Genomic DNA, 24,886 nt, shown 5'->3' with positions numbered 1-24,886 from the left:
TTACATACATTGTGTAGAATCACAACCTTGGAAAAATGTCATTGAAAATTTAAAAATATGCATAGATAATCTCAAATACATGAAACAGAAAATAAACACTGAAATGAAACATCACTAAAAATGAAGATTTAGACATTTGAATGTTGAGTTAATATTTATCATATCTGTTGTTAATTAAAGTTTTTTGTTATTTATTTATTCATCAATTCCTCTACAAGAGGGCTGTCAAGAAACTCAAATCAACTGTCACTTGAAAAAAACACATCATAACACATCATTCCCTGGCAGTCTTGGCGTTTGAATAATTTGGCAAATTTTATTTCGTTCTAATACAACGTTTTATTCATGAAAACCCTTTAAGAGGACAATATCTGTTTTAATATATTTTAATATATTAATATATTTAATATATTAATACATATAGCCCATTAAGGATAAGGTCTAAAGTATCACTACACTTGGAGAGCTGACCTTGATTGTCTCAAAGAGAACTTTCATGAATCCTCTAATGCATTCAAGAAATGAAAAAAGAAAATAAAAACCCTCTGCAACTTCTGTGAATTCTAGAGTTCAGATTTGGCATCAACAGATTTTTTTTCAAAAACCATGTCCAGCGTGATCTAAATGTGAAAATAGTCCAACTGTTTTCATTATCACAAAGTACATTATCTTTTCTCAGCCTCACAGCATGAAGGTTCCAACAAGGGGACCTTTCTGCGTGGAGTTTGCATGTTCTCCCAGTGTCTGCCTGGGCAGTCCAAAAACATGTAGCAGGTTAATTGGAAAAAAAATGGGCAAATAGCCCCGAATGGATGAATGAGTGAATGGTTATCTGTTTGTATTTGTGGCCCTGCTATTGACTCTGAGTGCAGAATATGCGGCAGACAATGGATGAATGGATGGATGGATTATCCTTTCATAAATATGACATTCCCATGTGATATCTACACTGAATACAAAGTGATCGGCTACATTTTAGTGCAGGCCTAGAAATGGAAATATATCCTGCAAACCAGGAAGTGGATCTCAAAAGACGATATCGACATCGTCGAGAGAGAAAATGTGTCACTGCTAAAAGTATCAATGCGGTGCTGATAGATGCTGATAGAAATGTCTATATTTTGCCTTCGTCACCTTATCTAGACAGAACTTCTTGGTCGTTAATTTAGCCTACGTTAAAAATCTGACAGCGAGGTGAGAGGTTTGGGATGCACAGCCTGGACTGTACCAATGGGAGTTCGGCAGGGACAAACGGGAATTTATATATCTCCTCTTTTCGGTTGCACAATGAATATCTGATTCGTGTACGCTAGCATTCAAATAATATAACTATGTCTAGTGTTTTCACTTTCCGGGGATAAAGGTGGGGGCAAACATGTCCAGTTTACAATAGAAACACCCACACCCCAACCCCTCGACTGCAAAAGTGAACCGTCCGTTCGCTCGGTGTTTATCAGCTGAGTTTGTGGATTCCGCCCCTTCATGGCTGTTTTCACACTGGTCTCTAGGAATACATGGTAATTAAAACTTATTTTTCCCTCCAAAAGAAAAAATAACACATTCCTCGACTCTTTTAGGAGCCGTGGTTGCTTGAAAGATGCAACATGAAGGGTTATTCTGTCTTCCAGGTGGGCTTCTTTAAAGGGTCGGAGCTCTAGCGCATCTTGCGCTTAATTCGCATTTGGTGAGTCACTGATGCACCTGATACTTAGCTTGCTAATACTGTTTATGTCAATGCCATCTACACGCTGTTCTCTACAATAACAACAATGGCTATTTGTTAGCTTTTGTGCTGTTCAGAACGAATCCAGCATTTATAATTTAACGTTTCTTCAGTGGTCAAGCTCTATTGTAAGCACTTAGTTGAATATTACTATTATCGGAACAGTATAGCTAGCTAATGTTTCAGTATAACGTAACGTAGCTTGAATTATTGGCTGCAAGCAAGTGCACTATCGTCCATTCTAAGGGTCTGAGCGTACACACAGTGCACACGTCTGTTTTATGGATGTTAATGAATATTTGCCAAGAGCTGCGACAGCCAGCTGTCATTTCTGCGGCGGCGCCCGTCTGTCCTTTGGCTCGACACCACAAATCGTGCCATGAAAGCCCCTTTGGTGATGCTGGCGGCGGTGGCAGTCAGCTGACTGAGCCCACGGCGCAAATTGTTGTGAGCTCTATTTTGTTTTAACCTCGAACACACACTGTTGCTTTCTGTCACCCTGTAAAGATGCGTGGGCTTATTGCAGCTGTTTTGCTGACCCACATCATGAGGAAGTGAGATTCTCATTTGAATGTCTAAAATCTGTCCTATTTTGGAGTTGGGTTCCATAGTAATTTGAAGTCTGCACGGACATTATGTAGTTTCCATCGAAGGAACAATGTCTTAATTGCTATACAACACTTAACTGTGTGTACATTATCAACATTACCAGTCCGACAAGTGACTTTTATTGCTATTAAAAGTGGCAGCGTACAGATAACATTTCAGTTACTGAATAATAATTATGCATTATATTCAGCGAAAAAGACTCCTATTTTTTAAAATGGAAAAAATATAACATAACTGCTTTTTAATTTATGAAATCATTCACATCAACATATCTCCACCAGATTACCTCACCCATTTTATTTTTATTTTTTTATTCATTGTGGCTGTGGAGAGGTTATACCTAAGACCACAATCTGCAGTTTTTCATTGGGGTTCTGACCCAAGTTTGTGAATACAAGGTCTGTAACTGTGGATCCCCTATGCCCCATAGATGGGAACATCACAATTGAGGTAATAATGGTACAGTGGTACCAATAAAGCTGGGGGCAAGGTTAATGCTTTTGTGGGCTTCAATCAGTCAAAGTGCTTCTCAACTTGTTCACCTGTTCAAACTATTTCAGCAGCAATTGTTATAACTTTGAACACATTTGTACAACTCTTTGGCCGCAGCTTCTTCTCAAAATAACAACAAAGTGTAGAGGACAACCAATTGAAATATGGAAATTGTGACATGGTAATTACCCAATAATAAGAGGTAAAATATTGCTTTCTTATGGTTCAGACTTTTTTGGGGGGGCGTGGGGGGTCCTTCCTATTGCCTTCGGGAGTTGTAGAGGATGGCAGTGTCCTCAGCCACAGGGTATCCAGATGTCTGTGATCCTCTAATCCTGTCCTCCTATTCCCCTGCCGGTCTATTGATTTTGCAATTTTCATATACTTTCACATACAAACAAAACCAACCTGTGGGGATTGACAATATAGATGATTCACTATTAATTATTTGTGTATTTGATAAAATCATTTAGCTTTTTTTCTGACCAACCTCTAGAGCCCTCAAAATTATTTCATCTTAAAATTCTTACAAATTCCTCTTTGGAGCAGCCATAATTAATGTTCTGACCTACAAAGTATCAAAATTGCTGTGTGTAATATATGCTGGTTACAGAATCCATCAATTGTAATTTTCCTTAGCTCTGCTTGAGGCAAAGTAGAAGATGATTCATGTTGCTTTAGCCTCCCTTTACAGGTCTTCACTACGCAAGATTTTTTTTTTGACATCTACTCATAGTAGCTCTATTCTATTCAGATTTTATTAGAGACACTATACAGTATTTTGAAAAGTCATCTAGCAGACAAAGTTAGTAATTAGCTGGAAAATATTCATCTTTTACCACCACCTTGGATCTAAATTGAGAGTGGATATTTGACTATAAGGTGTCTGCAAGAAAATTGCGTCCCATAAATCCATAAATTATACTGACTCACTCAGCCCTTAACTTCTTTTTTGGTTTTTCTGTATGGTAATGCATGCAAGGTCACATGGTTAGTCCTAGAGGGATTCCTCTTTCAGAAGACTGAGACATTGGTCAACCAGACAAACAGTTTCCTTGAATAACAACATTTGTCTCCTTTGCCCCGTGGCTTGTATATGTCAGTGAACAGAGCTAATTGACTAATTCTATTTGCCATAAATGAGACTTAGTCAGAGGGGTTTCTAGCAAGTTTGTTGAGACACACATCATCACAGAAATTATTCTCCTTAACTGGTCAGTTAGCCCTCTACCTATTTGATTTAAACATCTTCTTCTTTGCTATTGCAGACATTTTGTGCTTAAGCTCGGACCATATGAAACTATTATGGATCCCGAAGAGTTGGAACTGCAGAATGACTACCGTTATCGTAGCTACACAGCAGTCATTGAGAAAGCACTGCGAAACTTTGAGTCTTCGAGTGAGTGGGCTGATCTCATCTCTTCTCTTGGCAAGCTCAACAAGGTACGGTTTCAAAAGCTGATGGAAATACATTCCTCAGTATATGTTGTGCATATTTTAGGAGAACATGGCACTTTCCACCTAAGCAAGTGATACATTTCCAATCTAATTATTTATTTCTGTGAAGCAATATACTAACAGTCTTTCTGTTTTTCATGTAGGATTGTTATACAGTCATGTAATAATAATAATAATAATAATAATAATAATAAAAACAATAATAATGAGAATTGTCTCAGGATGTATCATGGTTTCACCCAATAAAGTAGTAATTCTGATTATTTACATAGTGGTACAAGCAGTACTACAAGTTTTAGTATTTACATTTGCAATGGCATGTGTTGAAGGATAGAAATGCTTTCTCTTCTTATTGAAAGTTTTTTTTGATAAGTTTTCAATTTACAAAAAAAAAAACATGAGAGAGAGAGGAGATGGGTTTGTGGAGTAAAGATTCTCATTTCCTTTTTCCTTCTTTTTCGCAGTACAGTACACATGATAATAAAGATAAATATTTATTTCTGGGTAGACCTAAGAAACCGGGGGTGTCCTATGCTCTGTCAAGTCTCAGTTCTACAATGAAGTGAAATTTTGCAGAGTACATATTTACTCTGGTGTGTCTGTGTGTAGATGCAAAATAGTCCTTAAACATGGAAATATGAAATATGCAGGAATTTTTTTGTTTTTTGTTTTTTTTTTGTTAGCATGTCATCTCATTTTCATTGTTTTAGATAAACGTGTTTCTCATGTAAGTGGTCTTCCTTTTATCCATCATTGTTTTTAGTAGTCTAACTTTCCTAATTTTTGAAATTCCTTTTAGGCCCTGCAGAGCAACTTGCGCTACTCTCTCTTGCCCAAGAGGCTGATCATAGGTAAGCGACTGGCGCAGTGCCTGCACCCCGCTCTACCCAGCGGGGTGCATCTAAAGGCTCTCGAAACGTATGAAATCATCTTCAAAATAATAGGGACAAAATGGCTGGCCAAAGACCTCTTCATTTACAGGTGAATATTCTGAACATTTTCACACTTCAAGCAGTGATCAGGTAGTATTCTGCCTATAACCTTTTACAGTGTAACTTGTTTGTACTGCTGGTTTTAGCTCAGGATTGTTCCCACTGTTGGGCCACTCAGCCATGTCTGTGAAGCCTGTCCTGCTCACCATATATGAGCGATACTATCTCCCACTCCAGAGGGCTTTGCTGCCTAGTCTTCAGGCCTTTATCACAGGACTTCTTCCAGGCCTGGAGGAGGGACTGGAAGTCAATGACAGGTACACAGCAAACCTGTCTTTTGTTTTTCATTCAAGTTGGATTTTCAAATCTGTATATAGTAAAGCCTCGTTTATTCCAGCGGTTATGCACTAAAAATAACCCACAATAGGCGAAATCCACGCAGTAGTCAGCTTTATTTTTTACAATTATTATAGAATACAATACTGTACTGTGGAATGAAACCAAAGATCGAAACCTGTTTTCAAGCCCAAGCATTTTTGAAAATGAAAATATAAATGTTGTCTTACAAATAACTATAACAGTTTTTAGAAATACTGTACAGTAAAATTATAAGTTTAATAGTCAATATGAGGTTGGACACATTTTGACTCACGGTATTTCACAGTTCCTCTCAACTTGCCTCTTTCTCCTGACTCCTCCTCCTCTTCGCTGTCATGAATGTCATTGCTGTCACCAAAGGTTTCATAAAGTTTTTTAGTTTTTGTGAGGATAACGTTGGTATCCCGCATCATGTTCTTTTTCTGCAGTCATTAATCCACAAAGCTAAAGCAGACTCCATCCTTCCAATGGTCTTGTTGCGGACAGTCAAAACCCTTTTTGCATTCTTGTTAAAATTTATTGCTGCTGTCGTCCTTATGTTATTTTCCTCCTTTATGTAACGATACCGAAGATTAATTCATTCCGTAATGGCACCCTACAGCCGTATAGCTTCTATCTTCATTCAGAATGTCCAGAAGTTGAACTTTTTCTGCAATAGTTAATGTCTTCCTCTTCGTTTTGGGCATGTTGTCAGGTGCCTTTGCCGGTGCAGAACGTTTCGTCGACATTGTGGGTTTTGTCATGGAGAAAATTTTCAAATGTAAATTAGGCAAGCTGTACAGAGACAAGGCGCGGAGATTGTTGACACTGGTCTACCGTCCTTTAGTCAATTAGGATGCAGAACACAGCATTACTGTGCTGTAAAAAATAAGTGTTAAAAAACTGCACTAAAAAAATTAGCGAAACAGTGACGCCGCAAAAGGTGAATTGCATTATAGCGAGGGTTTACTGTACCTATCTTTTTCTGGACTTCACAATAACCTTGCTTCTTCATCGTAACTTGATGTTGTCTGTTATATTATTTTTTATGTTTGCTCTTGCGCCGTGGGTCTTAGAGAAAAGTTATTTCAGTCCTCTGGATGTCTGAAACTTTTGGCAGTATTGACAGTAAAGTTGAATTAAACTTAATACTGGAGGACATCACATGGTGTACTCTCAACTTAGGATCAAGAAGATTGTCGGCTTGATTCCAATTGCCAACTGTTTTCTTATTTCTGTGAGAAGTTTGCATGTTCTCTGTCTGCCTGCTGAGCTCTTCTCCTTACTTCAATATTCCAAAAACATGCACGAGATTGATTGAAGACTCTAAATTGTCCATAAGAGGGAACAAGCGGCCAATTGGTTGCATGTCTGTACAAAATTAAGTTAGTGTGCTGCATTAAGAGTGGAGAAGATGGATTATTTTATTTTTACTTGCCAATACAAATGATTCTTTGCCATACAGAAAAGCATATCTAAGTTTCCCATGTACTCTGACTTCACAGCAAAAGACTGTATAACTTTATCATTACATTGTTTGGCACAAATTTACCAATTAATCGGGGCTTAGAACAATGAATTGTCCCATTTGCTGTTGACAAGTGGAATAACAGAGAAGAGCAATTCAGTTTTAAAAGTAGAAATTTTATATAAATATATATACATATGTGTATATATATATATGTATGTGTGTGTATATGACAATATAACAATATATTGTCATATATATATATATATGACAATATAAAAAATATATTTTATGAATTGCAGCTTAGTACTCTATGTTGAAGCGTGCCAACTGAGAAATTTAGATTAACTGTTTGATGCAATACAGTGGCTACAGTGATCTTTTGCCCTCTCTTTCAGGACTGACGCCTTGCTGCTCAAACTGTCACTGCTTGTGGGTCAGCAGGTTTTCTACGATGCCCTGTGGGGCAGTATGCTGGTCAGCCCTGCCGTGCGATTTCCGGCTTCTGTCTTTATAGTCACACATTTTGACCGCACCATACCCATGCACCAGCAGAAACACATGCTTGGCCATGACTACTGCTCAGTCGTGAGTGTCTTATTGAATATGTGGGAAAGAAAAATGTATTAAAACATTATATGGGGCACGCTCAAATATGGTACATTTAAGAATCATGTTCTGCGTGCGCATCACCAACATCTATTAACAGAAATTTCTTCTAGGTGAAGTCAGTGCGTCTTTCTCTTCAAGACCTAAATGTCCTGGTCCAGAGGAACATGCTTGAAATTCTGCTTTTTATTTTTCCCTTTGCTTCATGCCTCGTAGGTAGACACATTAACACACTTCATTTCTGAACTTCTCCATGGGATTATAGGAATTTTCTACTTGTTAGGTAACTTTGAAATAAATAATATATTTTGCTCAGGTAAAACAATAAACAATGTTTATTTGTTCAGTTCAACTTTGGTTTTAGGTACATGTGTTTATTACTAATGACCAAGGAGGCCATTATATTTCTAGAGGTCAGACAAATATTGACAGAAAGGGTTTTAAAAATATTTATTTTTCCCCAATCATCAAAACAAAGTAGACAATTGCATGAATGGTGAAAAACATTTCCCAGGTACAATTTGTGAAATATCCATGAGAATAGACTGTCATAAGCCACTTACTTTATTTTCTTCTTGTCAATTTGGATCAATTTTTCTATCAATGCCATGTCATTCTTTCACAGCAGTGATTTTTTTTTTTTTTTTTTTGAGATTGACAGAAAAGTTCTTGCAATTTCAAGAAGTTCTTTAAACCTGATTTGGAAGCTGATCTGAAGTAGCAGACAATGAGTGCCTTCATTTGCATGTGGATGGGAGTTTTAAGCCCTAGAATGTGGCTTCATGCATGATAATCAGCTCTGTTTGTGTCTGATTTCCCTTGTCTAAGAGGTTACATTCTAAGATCATAATGGTTAAACTCAGTTATTTCATATCAGAAGTTTGAATAGTCTTTACGGCTATTTAATTTTAAGCAGCGATGAATCTTGCAAAAATGAAAGCGCAAGATGGCAAGGATTTTTTTCCAACCAAAAGTAAGCAAGCATCAACCCATCAAAGAAAAATAAAAAAAAAAGAAATTTCCATTACTCTTACTGCAACATATATTAGACATGATAACATTTTTTTCTGCCTCAGTTTCATTTGCAGATGTTTTTAGAGTTTGCTTTTCTAAGCCTGGTGTAACTATTTGAGTTTATTTAAGATGCAAAGTCCCTGAAATCAAATTTAATCTGCTGTATTATATTTCCGATTGGATTAAATGGTTCCGACTAAATCATCTATTTTATGTCCCTCCAAGTCAGAAGTTAAATCAGTTATTATTAGTAGAGTCTGTCATGTGAGTGCAAAAACACGTTAGGTTTTGAAACACCTCAGTGCGCATGAGGATTGAAACTATACAATTATTTCTAAAATTACATATTCCATTTAAGACTGATTTTCACTAACGATTTTAGTCCATTTTGTATTGTATAACTACTTACTCGCCATGTCATTGCTTTAGGACCCAGCGGAGTCCACTATTACTTTGAGTGTTGAAGACATGACATCTGTGGTTTCTGCAGCTTTACTCACACTCCTGCGTCGAGATATGTCTCTAAACAGACGCCTCTACGCCTGGCTTTTAGGTGTTGGTTATAACATCATATAGATTCTTTGTTCTTAACCAATATCAAGTAGTATTTCAAATCTTAACAGTTTGCTATTAATAAATTTCTTCTTGTGATATTCTTCACAGGCACTGACACAAAAGGAGAAATGGTGGCACCGCATCCTACCGTATCCACAACTGCAGAGGATCATGCATCTTACTACTTTAACACTTACTCCAGAGATATTATTGTGCAGGTTATTGCATTTTTTTGTATAGCACATATACTGATTCAAAGAAATCAACAACATTACTGGAAAATATATACTGTATAGTGTCCTCTTCTCTGTAGTCTTCTTTGTCAGTCTAAATTATTTTGTGTGAATTGCTGATATTTAAAGATATGAGCCGTGAAAACATCTGCCTTCTCTCAAATACAATCTTGTTGAATGGAGATTCTTAAATTTAAGTCTGTACAAAACAGTTGTTGAAATTATATTACAATTTCATGACACAGTATACTGAATTATATTATCTACTATTAACTATTTGAATTATTCTAGTATGGTAAATTGTTATTAATTATTACAGGCATAATTATATACAGTTATATACTGAAGCTATTCGTATAATTAGCAGTTCTACCCCTGAAGGGAAAAGCCGAAAGAAGAAGCAGAAGAAGAAGGTTGACTTGATTTTTTATCATCTTAAAAATAATAGCCAAAGGGAAGACTAGTGTCTGCTTGCGCACGTAATAAAAGTATAATATCAGTACATTCGCTTGAAGCTGTACAATAGCTCACATGATTTTGTTCCATCTCACATATCAACACATATTTTGGTGAATATTGAAAATTATAATGATATCCTTACTGACAGGATATTTCAGATGGTTATATCTTGGCTGGGTCAATAGCTGTAATTTATTTTTTCCTCACTGTATGCTTGCTCGCAACCATAAAATTTACTTTTTTTTGTCGAATTTATAACTCTTGATCTTTTTGCAAATATGCATAATTTTTCGAAGAATGAATTAATGTACCTTAATAATCAGGTAACACAACCTCAAAAAGACTTATGAACTCGGCACATTTCGTCCTGAATAGCATTACAATTTTTTTTTAGGTATATCTGTTTGAATAATGTATTATTTTTTTCCATTTTGACTTTCATCCTCTTGGCATTTTTGACTTCAGGCTCTGATAGACATCCTCAAACGGACGGATATAGAAAGCAAACAAAACAATGTGATTGGGTACCTCAGGCCCTTCCGCATCATCATCAGCCTGCTGGATAAACCAGAACTAGGTATGTAGCACAGAGGTGTGTGAAAAAAATGGATTGGATTATTGTATAAACTAAAATTAGATGTTTCCTACCTCTCCACAAACTGAGTTACTTTATTTGTGTTGTATATCTCATGTTATTTTTCACAATGTAATACCCAGTGATAGCAAAAATGTGGTGCCCTTTAACATCACAGTATTTATTTTTTATCATTTAATCATCATTTATTATCTTATTGTACGTGGTACCTTGATGCCTCTGTGCAGGTCCAGCAATTTTGAGCAATGTGCTGCTTGAGGTCGTACGAGCCTTCTACAGATACTGTCAAGAGACGCTAGAGGAAGAAAACACCAATAGCTCACAACTCACTGGAGTCCAGCTAGCCAGGTGAGGGCTATAGTTGATCCAAAATAAGCAAGGACAGCAGCTGTTTTCTACAAGTTTGGCTAACCAAAAGACTTAGTAATGGGCATCTGCATTATACTGTCTTTTTTTCTTAGTAAAATAAAAGACAACAAAATTGCATCCGAGATCATTAAAACAATGACAATGCTCGTGGGCTCAATGAACAGCGAATACCTGTGGGAGTACATGACCAGATGCTTCTGCTCCTCTCTCAGGTAAGGCAGGAAAGATTGAGACTCCATATCCTTAAACATGATGTTGAATACAGCATATCTAACCCTTAATATATTTGGTATTGACTCTATTCGAGAAATATAAAAATTTAGTTTCAAACTTTTTGCTACAACATGAGTACATCACTGTACTAATAATTGCTATATTGATCATGTTTGTTCAGGCTTTCTTTTGAACCAAGTATGAATGAATAACATTTTATGTTTTTTATTCAAATTTCAATCTAGTGAGAAAGATGGGCCACGAACATATCCTCCGGAGCACTGTAGTCGCCACCCTCCATCCGTAAAGGAAATATCCATTCTGATCATCTTTTTGCTTGACGTTCTTCCTCTGGTAGTAGTTAGTTAATAGTTTCCTTTAATGTGACACCAAAGTCTAAATGTTAAGTGTCTGCAAAAATGTGCATCTTTTTTGGACACATTACAAATATTTGTAAACAGTACACTATACAAATTTGTATTCTCCCCAAGGAGCTTCATGCTGATATCCAGTCCCAGTTTCTCCCTGAGATGCTGGGCACCATGCTGTGGACCTTGCACAACCACATTGCGTCTGTTAGCCTGGAAGATGTCACGCAAAGCTTGCGCATGTGCTTCAAGGTCTTAAGTAAGCTTCAGATGCCTGTTGCATTCATGGATCTAGAGACTGGGACACAAGCAGATGAGATGGAGTCACAAGCTCGAACAGAAGAAGAGAGAGACACCCAGGTTGGCGTTTAGAGCTATGTCTGTGAAGATTCTCGGTTAAACACTAATAGGCAAGGATTTGCTTCAGATGACTAGGGCTTATGTCCTCAGTGGGATTTCTATATGGCCAAATGATACCATTTGGTTCAGTGAGAGTCTTCACTATGATTCTCTATATCGTTGTTAATGTCACTGAAGGGCCAAATGTATTTTATCACTGGAGCATAGGTTTTGAAGCATGAGGTCATTAAACTTAATCATGTACATTTTGTACATTTTTCAGGATTTTGAGAAAGGAAGAGAGAAAGATTGCAATACCAGTCAAGTTGGTGAACAAGATGATGATGAAAAACTAAATGGAAATAAAGTTGAGTCAGTGCCAGCAAGTGGTATCAACTCCAAACTCAGATCACAAGACAGTGGTCTGGGGATCAGCGCCTCACCATCAGAGCAGTATCTCCCATCAGGCATGCAGGCAAATGAAAATGGAATGAAACAGGGTGAGGGCGCATGGAGGAAGGGAGGCAGTGTGCATACTATGACCCAATGTTTACAGGGAATACTGGCCTTCATAACGACAAGGTAGATATACGAGTTCATGTTAACTTTGTCATCACTAATTAATGCTTAGTGCCCACTTCTATTCATTTTTTTTTTTGATGAAAATTGTCTTTTACATATGTTTTAGATACCTGCTGGTGCAGGTAGAGGATGTCAGGGGACGAGAAGAGGAGCCAGAACCAGACCAAAAAGCTGGCTCCGTAGGAAAGAAGAAGACGATGATGAGCAAAGCGGGACAGGAGCTCAAGGACAATTTTGCAGAACTCTTCAATCCAAACAGGCTTAAACCTAGGAAGACTTCTGAGGCCCAGATCTCAGCAGCTCCATCAGATGGTAAAAAAGTGTGTGGCCTTTCTGGGCGAACAGACTGGACAGCTGGCTACATGCCACGGGCGAAGGCAGAGATCACAGAAGCTTGCCGTCAGGCTTTTACAAGCACCTGTCACCTGTTGTTGGAGTGCAGCACCCTCCCCATCTATTTAAAGGAAGATGAGGCACTGGCCCTCTATAAAGTCATGTTTGGCCACGCAGGTCAAGGCACTTTTTACTTCAACTCATGCAGTTTAAGTGATACTACTCTGAAGTACATGCTTTTCACAAAGTTATAAACCAAATTTTTACATTTTCTAGGTACTGATGAGGGACATCTGTCAGTTTGGCTACAGTCCTTGATGATACTCAGTTGTATGTCAAGTGACTACAACATCCAGCACACCGCTGTGGCCTCTCTATTAGAGCTCATCAACCACTCCCAGTCCTTAGCACTAGTCATCCAGGACAAGCACAGACGGTACAAGGCTTCTAATTCTAACCCACTGGGTGGACGACTGCAGATGGTCACTTTGGCACCAATCAGTCCTGCCATGCTTTCTGCTATAGTAGAAAGAACTGATTTTTATGAGGTTAGGTTAAGGCTTCCAAATGCAAAATAGTTGTGTTGTTCAAAGGAGTAATGTACTGATATATTTTTTATCTTATCCCAGAGGGTGTCCCTGGTCCTTTGGAACCAATTGGACACTGATCGTAGAGAGCAACACATTTCTTGTGTGGATCTCTTTTACCGGCTCCACTGTTTAGCTCCATCTGCATACATTTGTGAAGACATTATCTGCCAAGCACTATTGCACAGAGATAAGGTAAATATACCTAAATATATTTAAATATACCAAAATACCTAAGTATGTATACCTACATGATAATCGCAGATTTTTCTAACCTTTTTTTTCTGATTCTGTCATTGAGCTATATTTTCTTTCTCTGCCAAAGGCTGTAAGGCTAGAAGCCCTACATCGCTTCACAGTTTTATGGCACCTGACTCGGGAGGTCCACACCAACAGGACCATGTCACTTAGCCGTTGCTTTGACCGGTTAGTACATAGTTTATTGAAGAAGGACTATCATGCTTGGTTTACACAGTAACATCAGCAAATTGGACAGTGCCATTCACATTCTGTGCATTTACATTGTTATTCACAACTTTACACAATGAGAAAAAAAATAACATGAGAGAAATTCAAAACAATATGAAAACATATCCATTGACTGCGGAATGAGGTCCCAGATTTGAGTTGTGTACCTGATTTGGGTCGTGTACAGACACAAAGAAATATGCTTTAAAAATACCATTTTGTAACTGACCTTTATTGGTAAACATTTTAGTGAGCAGTTGATAAGGGAGCCTCCTGTATTTCCCATATTTGTCATCCGTCCATCAATACCTTGGGACTCCCATTAATGGCTGTCTGAAAACTGAAGAAGAGTTTCTCTACAGTCTTTTCCTTGGTCACTTTGCCTGACTAGCATTTAGTTTGCCTTTCATTAAAGGTTCCTAAATATCACAAGTTCCTTAATTTTCCCATATTGTTATTTTTTTCCTGTGTTTATACAACTTAAGTTTGCTCCATGGTATATTACGGGAGAAACTAATTCGACAGTGGCTTCAGTTTGTGATTAAGTTTATCTTTCATTTGATAACATTGTAAAGAAAAGTGAACCACCTATAACTAGTTCCACACTGAAAAAAAACATTCAAAATTCTAAAGGTAGCAATCATAGCTAACTTGTTTTGATATAGGTCCTGAACGCTACTTCCTTGTATCAGAGCCCAAGAATATGAGTATGTATGGCACACATGGACGTTAACCATTGGATTGGTTACTTGTACCTGTTTAAATCGAAATGACATGTGAAGCCATAATCTTTTTGCTCTCTAAAGCAATCAATTTAAAATGTTTGTCTCTGTCAGGTCTCTGTGTGTCGTGGTTGAAAGTCTAAACTGTAGAGATGGCTCAATAAGTTCAGCAGTTCAGTCTTGGCTGGTCAGAGCTCTGTCTCTAAATGATATAATTCGGATCCTGGAACCAATTCTGATACTGCTCCTTCATCCGTCCACTCGGCGCTGCTCCATTCAGGCCATCAAACAAAATGTCACTGCTGGTAAGATAATCTAGCAAAAATAATTTCTTGAGCTCTGTCATATGTCAAAAGTGACATTTTGTAAGAATAATATGCTTTTTTGTTTTAAAGGTAATCTGAAGGTCCTGAGCAATAGAAATCGATGCTCCTGGAAAACAGGGACTTCTATGGATGTTTTGGCCACAGAAGTTACTACTTTGAATTTCTTGAGCATCGTAGACCGTGAATCCCTATGGGCAGAGTTAGAAAGTTGTCCAGAGATGTCCAAAGTGGAGGAGACGTTAGTTATATCCAGAAGTGAGAGTGAAGAAACTGAGGAGGATAGAGAGGAGAGGGAGGAGGAGGAGGAGGAGGAGGTGAAAAGTGAACACACAGAGTCAGCTGACACCAGTGGTGCCCAAGTCTCAACCGAGAATTCCAGCTCTGGTTCTGCCCCCTACCGTTGCACTGAGGATGGAAGTTTGATCAATGGACTGCAGAGGGCAGAGTCAGAGCGCACACAGGCCTCTGATTCATTGTCAAGTGAGGATGAGGAGGATCTAGAATTGGAGGCCATGGCCAGATCTCGTCTGTTAAAACAGGAGCGTGAGAAGAAAGAGGCCATTGAATCTCTCTTCCGTCACATGCTGCTATATCCTGTAGCGGGGGGCTGGGGCCATTTGCTCCAAGGCTTGGCACTGCTGGATGGCCTGCTCAAGAGCAATGCTCTGTGCCCTCTGGTGGATGCTCTGTCCTCCACATCGCTGGACACAAGCTCTGCAGCACATTTAAATCTTGTCTCAAACCTCTTGCAGCGCCACCAACAGGCTCAGGATGGCAAAGGCTTCTATGGGCATTTACTCTCCCCCGCCTCTTCTCCATCTGTGCCCCCATCTTTGCTTATTGAATTGCTGGTGTCCTTATGTCTACGAATTTTATGCTCTCATTACCCATCTTATCTAAGTGTAGGGCCTCCTGATTTGCAGGGGAACGGGGATGTTCAGGTGAAGAGTGTGGAGGTACTGACCCGGATCATGACCCAGCTTGCCTCCATGGCAAAAAGAAGAGAGGGCCATGGCACCAGCTTGGAGTGCATCCGCAGACTCCTTGCAGGCTGTAAAGTCCAACAATACACTCTTCTCACTCTTTCTTCATCCATGTATATCAGCCAGCGGAGTGTAGAAAAGACTCCATCCAGGAGCACAGAATTGTTGGATGAGGAGGGAGGCCTATCAGAGGAGAATCTTGTGAATGTTGGAGCAGGGGGAGCACAGGAGCAATACTCCTTGCAAAAGGAATTGCTCAAACTCATACAAGCTCTCATAGTCCTGGAATATAATGTGTGGCCAGATGGGGTTGTTTCTGCTGCTGGATCTAGTGGAGTATCTGGCCAGTCTGGAGAATACCGCGAATCCCAGACTGGAAGCAGCCCCCTTGCCCGTGAGTGGCAAACTGCCGTCCTTTTTCAACAGTCCATCAAGGCAGCACTGTACGTGCAAAGCCATCCCATCACCGCCCAGGGAATGTTTGTTTCTGCTGCAGCCAGGGCTCTCCAGCCACAATATGGCATTGCCTTGCACCCCCACTGGGTGTCACTTTTGTGTTCCTCTCTGCCCTACTTGGGACGCTCTTTAGCCATCATTGTTGCACCATTCATAAATCAATTATGCAAGAACTTGGATGACTTGGTCAAGCTTTCCGAGCATGATGGAGGAAAGACAAGTCTGAGGTACAGTTTTCTCAACTTAAATAGGGTTTATCATTGATAATGATCAATGACTGATTCATATTGATTTTTTGTCTTGTTTATAATAAAGTTTAAGTAATATCTTGCATAATGAACCTCCAATTCGTATCTGTTGGCCATTGTATACCTTTCTAAACATTTTTAAAAATGACATTCATAAAATATATGGTCATTGATTTTAATAGCTGAGTAAAGTTTAAAACATTTACATCTTGATTAGGAAATGTATGTATAACATTACATGGGGACTTTTTGTATGATCAGTCCTTTTTCTTGTACTGACAATGCTAACGCAACCTTACCTAATACAAGAAGAATATCTCCAATATCTTCTTTTCATCAGCCTGAGTGGGAGGAGAGAAAATATTGCACCTGATTACCCTCTAACTCTGCTAGAAGGCCTGACCGACATTACTCACCACTGCCTGTTGGACAACAAGAGAGTGAGAAATACTTCTAAGGAATACATGTAGACATGTACTTCAACTTTCAGATTGCGCATGCTAATCCACATCTCTCTCTTATCAGTCCCTAGTTGCCTGTGATGCCGTGGACATCCGTAATGCACGCAGTGCTGTGATTGAGGCTCTGCCACACATCCTCAGTACCATGGCGTTTTTATGGGGCATAGTCATGAAAGAAGAGTTTCAGAGGCGAGCGCCTGATACTCTGCAAAGTAGCAAACATGTTTCTACTTCTGTCTACTTCAAAAGTACCAAGGTTTGCCAAAAAGTTATATATGAATGTGTATCTTTTTTCTATATGTATATTTAATGAGCAGGATTTAAGGGTGTGTACATGTATAGATTCTCAGACAGCGGATATTGGAATTCCTGGTTCCTTTAACTGGGCAATATGGGGTTCAGTTCATGGCTTCATTGGGAGCAGCATGGAGAAGCAGGAAGAGTAAGAGGAGAAATAAAAACAAGGTAATAACTATAATCTCTAAAGAAAGAGAACCCTTTTCTTCAATTATGAAAAAACTTACTTGAAATTTTCTCCTCAGGTTCTACCTATGGCAAGTGAGTCTTGTCAAACGATCGTAGATCTGGTAAAATCAATGAACACATTGCACACAGATACCATCCTACACTTAGTAAAGGAGGTGGTTAAAAAGCCCCATCAGCTCAAAGGAGATCAGGTATTGAAGTGCCCATGAATGAGCAGCTATTCAAATCTTGTTTTCTGAAAGGTGCAATTAATACATTTTCACAAATTTTGTCTGTCATATCCTATTGTCCTTTCTCCATCAGAAGTCAACCTTGGTAGACATTCCAATGTTGCAGTTTGTTTACACTTATATCAAGAGGTATGTAGCAAAATGTAATGTAAAGTAATTTCTGTAAAGAAAAGTGAGAAAATACTTAAAATTATATACCTTTAATAAAGCATTACAGCTCAAGCTCTACAGGAGAATGTGGCTCATCTCCTCAATCTTTTACGGGAGTCGGTCCAGCTTAATTTGGCTCCACCTGGACACTTCTTACTGCTGGGGTCAGTTTTCACACATCCACACCTAAATCTGTTCTCCAACAAGTTATAATTCTATTTGCATTACCAAGATAGACAGTATGAATGCCACACAACATGAAATCTAATAATTCAAAGTAGCCCATGTTAGTAAATGTGCCGTCATTTCAAACATATTTCCATGTATAGTGTGGCCTTTGCAGGGGGATTTGATGATTAGAAACCGTTTGTATTTTTGCAGAATCCTCAATGATGTGGTTAACAGACTTCCTAATCTGGACAATAAGAAGGATACCAGAGATTTGCAGGTTTGATTACATATTTTCAATTGCCTGATATAGATTGTGAGTGTGTCCGTGTTTGTTTCTCTGTGATACTTGTGAGCATGTTGATGGCAATATTTGCAGGAGGTTACTCAGCGGATCCTCGAGGCAGTGGGCGGAATTGCAGGGTCATCTCTTGAGCAGACAAGCTGGCTCAGCCGCAGCCTTGAGGTCAAAGTTCAGCCACAGGTGTGCCCTGAAGCAGATGAACCTGAAGAAGCAGATATGGATGGTGATCAGTATGGTAAGTTTTGATTATCTTAATATTACTTGCACATATGACTTTAAATCATCTCTATCCCTATCTCTTAACTTTTGTCTCTGGTAGCTCCTGAGATACCTCTGCATATATTTTTGGCAGAGAAGAACTTGCTTTCATGATTTCGGTATTGCTATGTTACAATAACACAACTGACATTGATGGGCTAACATCTCACCAGTGACATCTCTAACCCTTCTGCTTTTTAATTTGCTCTTGTTACTTCTAATGGTATTATAAATATTTCCCGTTTCCAGCAAGCTCTATAATGATGGTGCTTCATGTTACAGTCTAGAACTACTGAACGTTCTTGAAAAGGTAAGGATTCTTACCTAAAATATGCTCATCAACTTGTGTTTCTTCTCTTTCCGCAGAGTCAGCAGCACAAGTAAGCACCATGGTTTCCTCTTCTGCTCCCTCAGTTTACAGTGTGCAGGCTCTTTCACTTCTTGCTGAGGTAAGGGTTTTGCTTTCCTCATGAAAATTTAACAAAGTGAACATTTGTGTGCTTACCATAAGTTGTACGTAATAGAACTAATTGTTCTACTCTCCAGATCTTGGCTCCACTTCTTGACATGGTTTACCGCAGTGATGAAAAGGAAAAAGCAGTTCCTCTAATTTCACGGCTCCTTTACTATGTTTTCCCCTACCTGAAGAACCATAGGTAATCATCATTTCAGGCAAGTTGTATATAACTGTCTCATATCTTTTGGATGTTAATAAAACTCAAATTCCCTTTAGTGCCTACAACATGCCCAGCTTTGAGGCAGGCGCTCAGCTGCTGAGCAGTCTAAGTGGCTATGCATATACCAAAAGAGCCTGGAGGAAAGAAGTCTTTGAGCTCTTCATGGACCCCCTTTTCTTTACCATGGATGCCTCCTGTGCACCCAGGTTTGGATGTTTGAGAAATATGGTATTGAGGAAATCTTTGAACACTAGATATTTGAAATGTCAAATATCTCACATACCCCATAGTAGAGTTACAGCATTATCATTGTTATTAAAATCTTTTATCTCTCTCTCTCTCTCTCTCTCTCTCTCTCTATACATACATATATATATATATATATATATATATATATATATATATATAGCCAGATGATCCCAAAGCTAAGATTTATACATTTTCTTTCAGAATCTAAAAAAAAATTAACAGGAATCATTTATTCCTGACACATGGGAGAGTTTTTAAAAACTATGTAATTTCTCTACTTATGTAGCTGCTACCAAATTACATTTTTTTTTTGGAATGAAGCAGCGCTAATAGTTGTATGTCTATAAGACAGTTATACTTAGCACAATAGCATAACCAAATTTTAGGAAATTGAATGAGGTTTCAAGAATTTGAAAATGAGTACTACTGACTCCAATGTTTATTAAACTATGCTTGGCTTCCCTGTGTCTCTGCAGTTGGAAATCCATAATTGACCACCTACTGACTCATGAGAAGACAATGTTTAAAGACCTCATGAGTGAGTTCATGTTTGTAATACTGTAACTGTAATGGGAAGAGCCCTTATATAATATTGATATCTAAGAATGAGGAGTAAACAAATCTAACTCCCAAGATGAATGCTTGTTTGACTCTGAGTGCAGATATTCATGTGAGGCGGGCTACTGAGAATGAATCAGTTTAAAAGCATATAATCACGTCATCAATATTTTAAAAGAAGACTTCAGAAGAGGAACTGGCTACTGCAAATAGCAGGCATTAGTAAATATCATTCTTGTTGGGTTTGGTTGGCTGCAAAATGTGTTATTTTAGTACTTGGGGCTGCTGGGACATGTGTTGTCATTTAAATAACTGAACATTTTGTACTTGCTTTATCTGTCCCCAAACCACTACCAAGTTGACCTTCTCAGCCTGTGAAAAAACATCAAAGGAGCACTTAAGAAATGCATTGTATGAAGAATATTAAGCATTCTTTATTTTGCTCCCATACAAGGAATGATTTTCTCTTTCTCTGACCCTGCATAACCTTTAAGCTATATGCAAGTCTTTTTAGCAGGCTAATGTGAGTTAACTATTGAAATCTGCAATGAAAATTTTTACAACCTAAATTGGCCAATGAAGCAGTGTATGTAATAACACAGGGCTGTGAGAAAAGGGAGGCACAGCCTGAGCATTCAAGATGAGCAAATAAGCCAGATAGAATTATACTCAAGCTTTGCACATTTTTGATTATTTTGGATTAAAACCCTCCATTTATTTCTGTTAAAGGCATGCAGAGTGGCTCCCTGAAACTGTTTGCTAGTGCAGACCAGAAACCCATGCTGCTGAAACGGCAAGCATTTGCAATGTTCAGTGGAGAACTCGATCAGTATCATCTCTACCTACCACTCATTCAAGGTGTGGTACTAAAGTAAACAATGTTCTGATTGATGCAAAAAGTATATAGTTTCTGATTATGCTGGAAACTGTTTCTCTTCCAGAGCGTCTGACAGAAGCGTTACGTATGAATCCCAGCCCAGCTGTTTCGGCTCAAATGTTTCTGATGTTTCGTGTTCTTTTATTGCGGATATCCTCGCAGCACCTGACATCTCTATGGCCAATTATGGTCACAGAACTTGTAAGAATACCTTTTGATAACGTCCGTTTTTGCACAGAGGAACTTTATTGTGCCAATTGAAACCTTTTTTTCACAGATACGCATATTTGCACGACTTGAGAAAACTCTGCAAGTAGATAAAGAAGTGTCAAAGTGAGTTTGTTAATCATTAATTTATATGGATTTAAAATGAGCTTGTTTTTCATTCTGATTGCTTGTGCACCTTACAGGCTGACTAAGGTCGTCCGTGGAGCCCCTGAAAAAAATGGACCTGTTAATTTCTCTCTGGCTGAGTTGGATATGTATTTGTCAGCATGCAAGTTTTTGGACACCTCCCTGGCCTTTCCTGTTGAGAGGATACCAATTTTTCAGATGTGAGACCTTGAAACAGAAACCTTACATCTTTGAATCAAAAAGTATTGATGAAGAACAATTAGAACAATTTTTCTGTCATCTTTTGTATAGGTATCGCTGGGCATTTGTCCCCGAAGTGGATGTTAACCGTTATGGTGGACCAGAGACCGCACTTATAGAGAGTGAACAGGAATGCAGGCCCCATGTTGTCAGAATGCTAGAGGGAATACAGCAGCGATACGGGGTAAGACTGTATTTGGTTGGAACATTTAATTGTGACTAATTAAAATCTAAAAGCAGGTATGATTGTGACCTAAATGAAATATATTTCTTTATCAATACCATTAATTGGAGAGATACTTCAATAGTGCTTAAATTTCTGCTGTATAAATTCCCCAGGATGTACTATGTTATTGGTATTATTGTTATTCAAATAAACAATATTTAGAACAAGGTTTGGTGATCATTTGAGAAATAAATCAGTGGTTTAGGCTGTAATTTGAATTACTTATTGGTGAGTAAAACTAACTTCTTTGCTACATGAACTCGTCACCAGTCTGTCAGTAACAAGCGTCCGTGTATAATTATTATAAAATAGATTTGTCTTCATTTAAAACTCATCACTATTCAATTGAGAATCATATTCATTATTGAAAGCTGGACTACAACAGTGATTACGGCACTATCATTTTAGAAAAACTGAGCAGTGGGGTAATTAATTTACCCAGGACTGGACAGTAAGGAAAAGTGTGAATAATTTGATACCCAGAATACTGTTTTTGTTACTGATGTACTGTATATACCATTATTTGCTAGAGTATCTAATGAAAAACAGTCATAACAAATGCTATGACTCCCTATCATATTTCCTCTTTTCTTTTGAATGTAAAGAAATAATACTTTCTAAATATCTATACAGTTTTCTTTGCTGTTTTAAATTAATTCTGGTAGACTTGATTTTTATTTATTTATTTGTTTGTTTGTTTGTTTATTTGGGGGGGGGGTCATTATGATTGCTCCATTATTCTATCAACAACTTTGAACAATCGTATATCATATAACATTTTTCAAGATTGAAGAAGTGCTTCTTCCCATGTTAAAATACCGGTAGTTAAACCAAGAGTGCAACATCACAGCAGGAAATTTATGATGTTGATGTTGTCCTGTAAATTAAATCAACATGATCCATGTTCCCAATTGTACATTTTTTGTCGTAGCCCCAACATCCTTCTTTAATGTCCTATCCTGTCTTGTAGGCACTGAATGGATTGAGTGAGGAGTCATGCACTGAGGATTTGGTGTTCCCCCTCCTCACTCAAAGGTCCCTGACCTCCATCACCCAGCTGTTGCCTTTCCTTCGCACCCTGTGCTGCTCTTTTCAGGGCTCTCCCACCAACGGCCACTCTTCATCCCATTTCCCAGTTGCGGACTACCCTGCAGCCAGTTCTGACATCGTCCTAAAGAGGCTAGAACGCATCACAGAGGAGGAGTTCCTGAACTCCATGGAGAGTTAGAACTTTAACATTGAAACTTTCATTAAGTCGTTTTCTTGAGCTTTTAAAACCCTCAGATCAACAAGCACCATCATGAGCTATCTTAGCACTGTATTTTGAATTTAAAAAAATGAGGGATATGCTTTTGGAATTCAATTTTCTCTAATGTTTTAACTGATCTCTACATGTACCTTTTGAGGTGCTTTCACAATGAATCATGAATTTTGGGAAAACCAAGGAACAGTGAGGTAGTTTTTTTTTTGTCCAATGCCTATTTATGGAATCAACTTCAGTTAAAAGTTGAAGTAACAAAGGTCTTCTACCTTTAATGACAGTCATTCCTGTAAAATAGTTTTGAAAAAGTATTACAGATCCACTGTGAAGAATGTTGACTTTTTCATACCTTGCGCTCAATGTTGTTCTCTAGCATGAGCCTTGTCTTTAGTCTGACTTAAAAAATGTAAAAACTGTGTTTTTGAATGTCTTATGATATGACGTAACTGGATCCAAAGTAAAAATCCATGTTTAGACTTTTAATGTAAGCTATTGAGTGTGAAGGGTGTAAAGCAAGAAATCCTTGGAAGGAAAAAAAAAATTATACCTCACTAAATACATGCCTGCAAGTTTTGGTGTTCCAGGGAAATCAGCTTTTTCCTGTTCATTGCTCTAGGACAGTTTTTAGGATCTGTTTTGTTTTTCCTCTGTACTGAATGATAATGTAATGTTTAAAACTTTGTTTGAATTATTTAGAATGTTTTGAAAGGACTGTGTCAAGTTTTGAATTCACAGAAAGGAGACTCATTAAATAAGTATAACCACTTTGGCTTTATTGTTCAACTGTCCCATTACAGCTCTACAAATTTTGATATCTGGGTTAATGGGTGTGACTGTAGCTCAGTCGGTGGAGCAGGTGTTCCCCCAACAGGTAGGTTGTTTGTTCAATCCTCGCTCATCCTGTCTGCATGTCAGTGGCATGACACTGAACCACAGTAGCTCCTGAAGGTTTTGTTGTCCAATATTGTCCATTGGTTTTAATTTGTTCTGCATGTTGATCTGTTTGGACTGTCCAAGTGAGAGGTCGAAAAAGCATAGTGGAATTTGTATGTTACTACCATTACAAGCCCTCTTTAATTCAGCTCGGCTGTTTGCTTCCAGGGTCGCTGTAAATCATCTGCCTCCTTCCAACCCTGTCCTCTGCAATTTCTTTCAAACCAACAAACTTCATGTCACTTCATTGTCGAGAGAATATTTGACATACTTTTCGTCAAAATTTTGATTGATGACTCCTGACAATTTAATTATGACTGCTGCCTAAATAGGCCTCGTTAGACAATGGATCGATCGATAGATCATATGAGGTCATAGGTCATAGTCAACTATGTTTTTTTTCCCAGCTCCACCGAATGTCCTGTGGTCGACCAATTATGGTCATCTCCACGCCCAGGTAGTTGCCAAGGTGATGACTATAAATGACTTTGCGGGAGGACCTTCTTGGTTTTACCGCTTCATACAACACAACCGCCTCTATCAGAGCACAGACAACAATGTCCCAAAAACAGACAAAAGAAGTGGCGTGCCATCTACCTCCAGAGTTGGCAGAGTTGCTGAGAAGTGGCACAGAGAATGAAGAATTCAATGGATTTAGTGAGTTGGAGTGAGATCGAGAGTTTAGTAAATTTGTAATGTTGCGTTGATTGTGCTATAGTTATCTGAATAATCCTTAATATGTTACATTAACATACCAGACACCTATTCAGCCTGTTGTTCTCTGTTCTATTGTAATTACTATTAATTTCCTTTCAAGATGAAATGTCTGTTCTCGGCCTGTCATTTTATAAAATAAGTTCCCCCCCAAAATTTGACTTCTAGTCCAGTACGACGTATTAATTATTATTTTTTCTTCGTCATTATGCATTTGTTGACTGATGCAAGTCATACTCCAG

General features: G+C 38.3%; 1 protein-coding gene across 2 annotated transcripts; it reads left to right on the top strand.

Moving 5' to 3' along the window:
• The first annotated feature begins 1,455 nt into the window (after positions 1-1,455).
• On the top strand, positions 1,456-23,761 carry dop1b (DOP1 leucine zipper like protein B). Of its 2 annotated transcripts, XM_086145246.1 has the most exons (39): positions 1,456-1,517; positions 1,629-1,684; positions 4,093-4,267; positions 5,082-5,263; positions 5,361-5,531; positions 7,438-7,627; positions 7,762-7,860; positions 9,092-9,215; positions 9,326-9,435; positions 10,375-10,486; positions 10,732-10,852; positions 10,966-11,085; positions 11,332-11,440; positions 11,578-11,814; positions 12,077-12,375; positions 12,482-12,885; positions 12,985-13,256; positions 13,338-13,490; positions 13,621-13,721; positions 14,600-14,790; positions 14,881-16,477; positions 16,839-16,938; positions 17,024-17,215; positions 17,302-17,424; positions 17,502-17,636; positions 17,749-17,804; positions 17,885-17,989; positions 18,207-18,273; positions 18,373-18,532; positions 18,922-19,004; positions 19,102-19,211; positions 19,289-19,438; positions 19,958-20,019; positions 20,769-20,897; positions 20,981-21,117; positions 21,194-21,249; positions 21,327-21,470; positions 21,562-21,694; positions 22,707-23,761. In XM_086145246.1, the coding sequence occupies exons 3-39, from the start codon at positions 4,130-4,132 to the stop codon at positions 22,962-22,964; spliced, it is 6,930 nt and encodes a 2,309-aa protein (XP_086001372.1). In that variant the 5' UTR covers positions 1,456-1,517; positions 1,629-1,684; positions 4,093-4,129; the 3' UTR covers positions 22,965-23,761. The 2 variants fall into 2 exon arrangements, with proteins under 2 accessions (XP_086001372.1, XP_086001373.1); XM_086145247.1 differs by lacking the exons at positions 1,456-1,517; positions 1,629-1,684 and adding an exon at positions 2,033-2,170.
• Positions 23,762-24,886: the final 1,125 nt, after the last annotated feature.

This window comes from Fistularia commersonii, chromosome 4, assembly GCF_037954325.1.
Source record: "Fistularia commersonii isolate RoL2024-O1a breed Wild chromosome 4, RoL_Fcom_v1.0, whole genome shotgun sequence".
NCBI lineage: Eukaryota > Metazoa > Chordata > Actinopteri > Syngnathiformes > Fistulariidae > Fistularia > Fistularia commersonii.
This window is presented reverse-complemented; position numbering and strand designations above follow the sequence as displayed.

What these genes read in the sequence shown, in the direction of transcription:
- dop1b (XM_086145246.1), top strand. Translation starts at nt 4,130, where the DNA reads ATGGATCCCGAAGAGTTGGAACTGCAGAATGACTACCGTTATCGTAGC. An exon ending in CCTCTACGCCTGGCTTTTAG is followed by an intron (nt 9,216 to 9,325) that starts GTGTTGGTTATA and finishes TATTCTTCACAG; the next exon opens with GCACTGACACAAAAGGAGAA. An exon ending in AGGATACCAGAGATTTGCAG is followed by an intron (nt 18,274 to 18,372) that starts GTTTGATTACAT and finishes CAATATTTGCAG; the next exon opens with GAGGTTACTCAGCGGATCCT.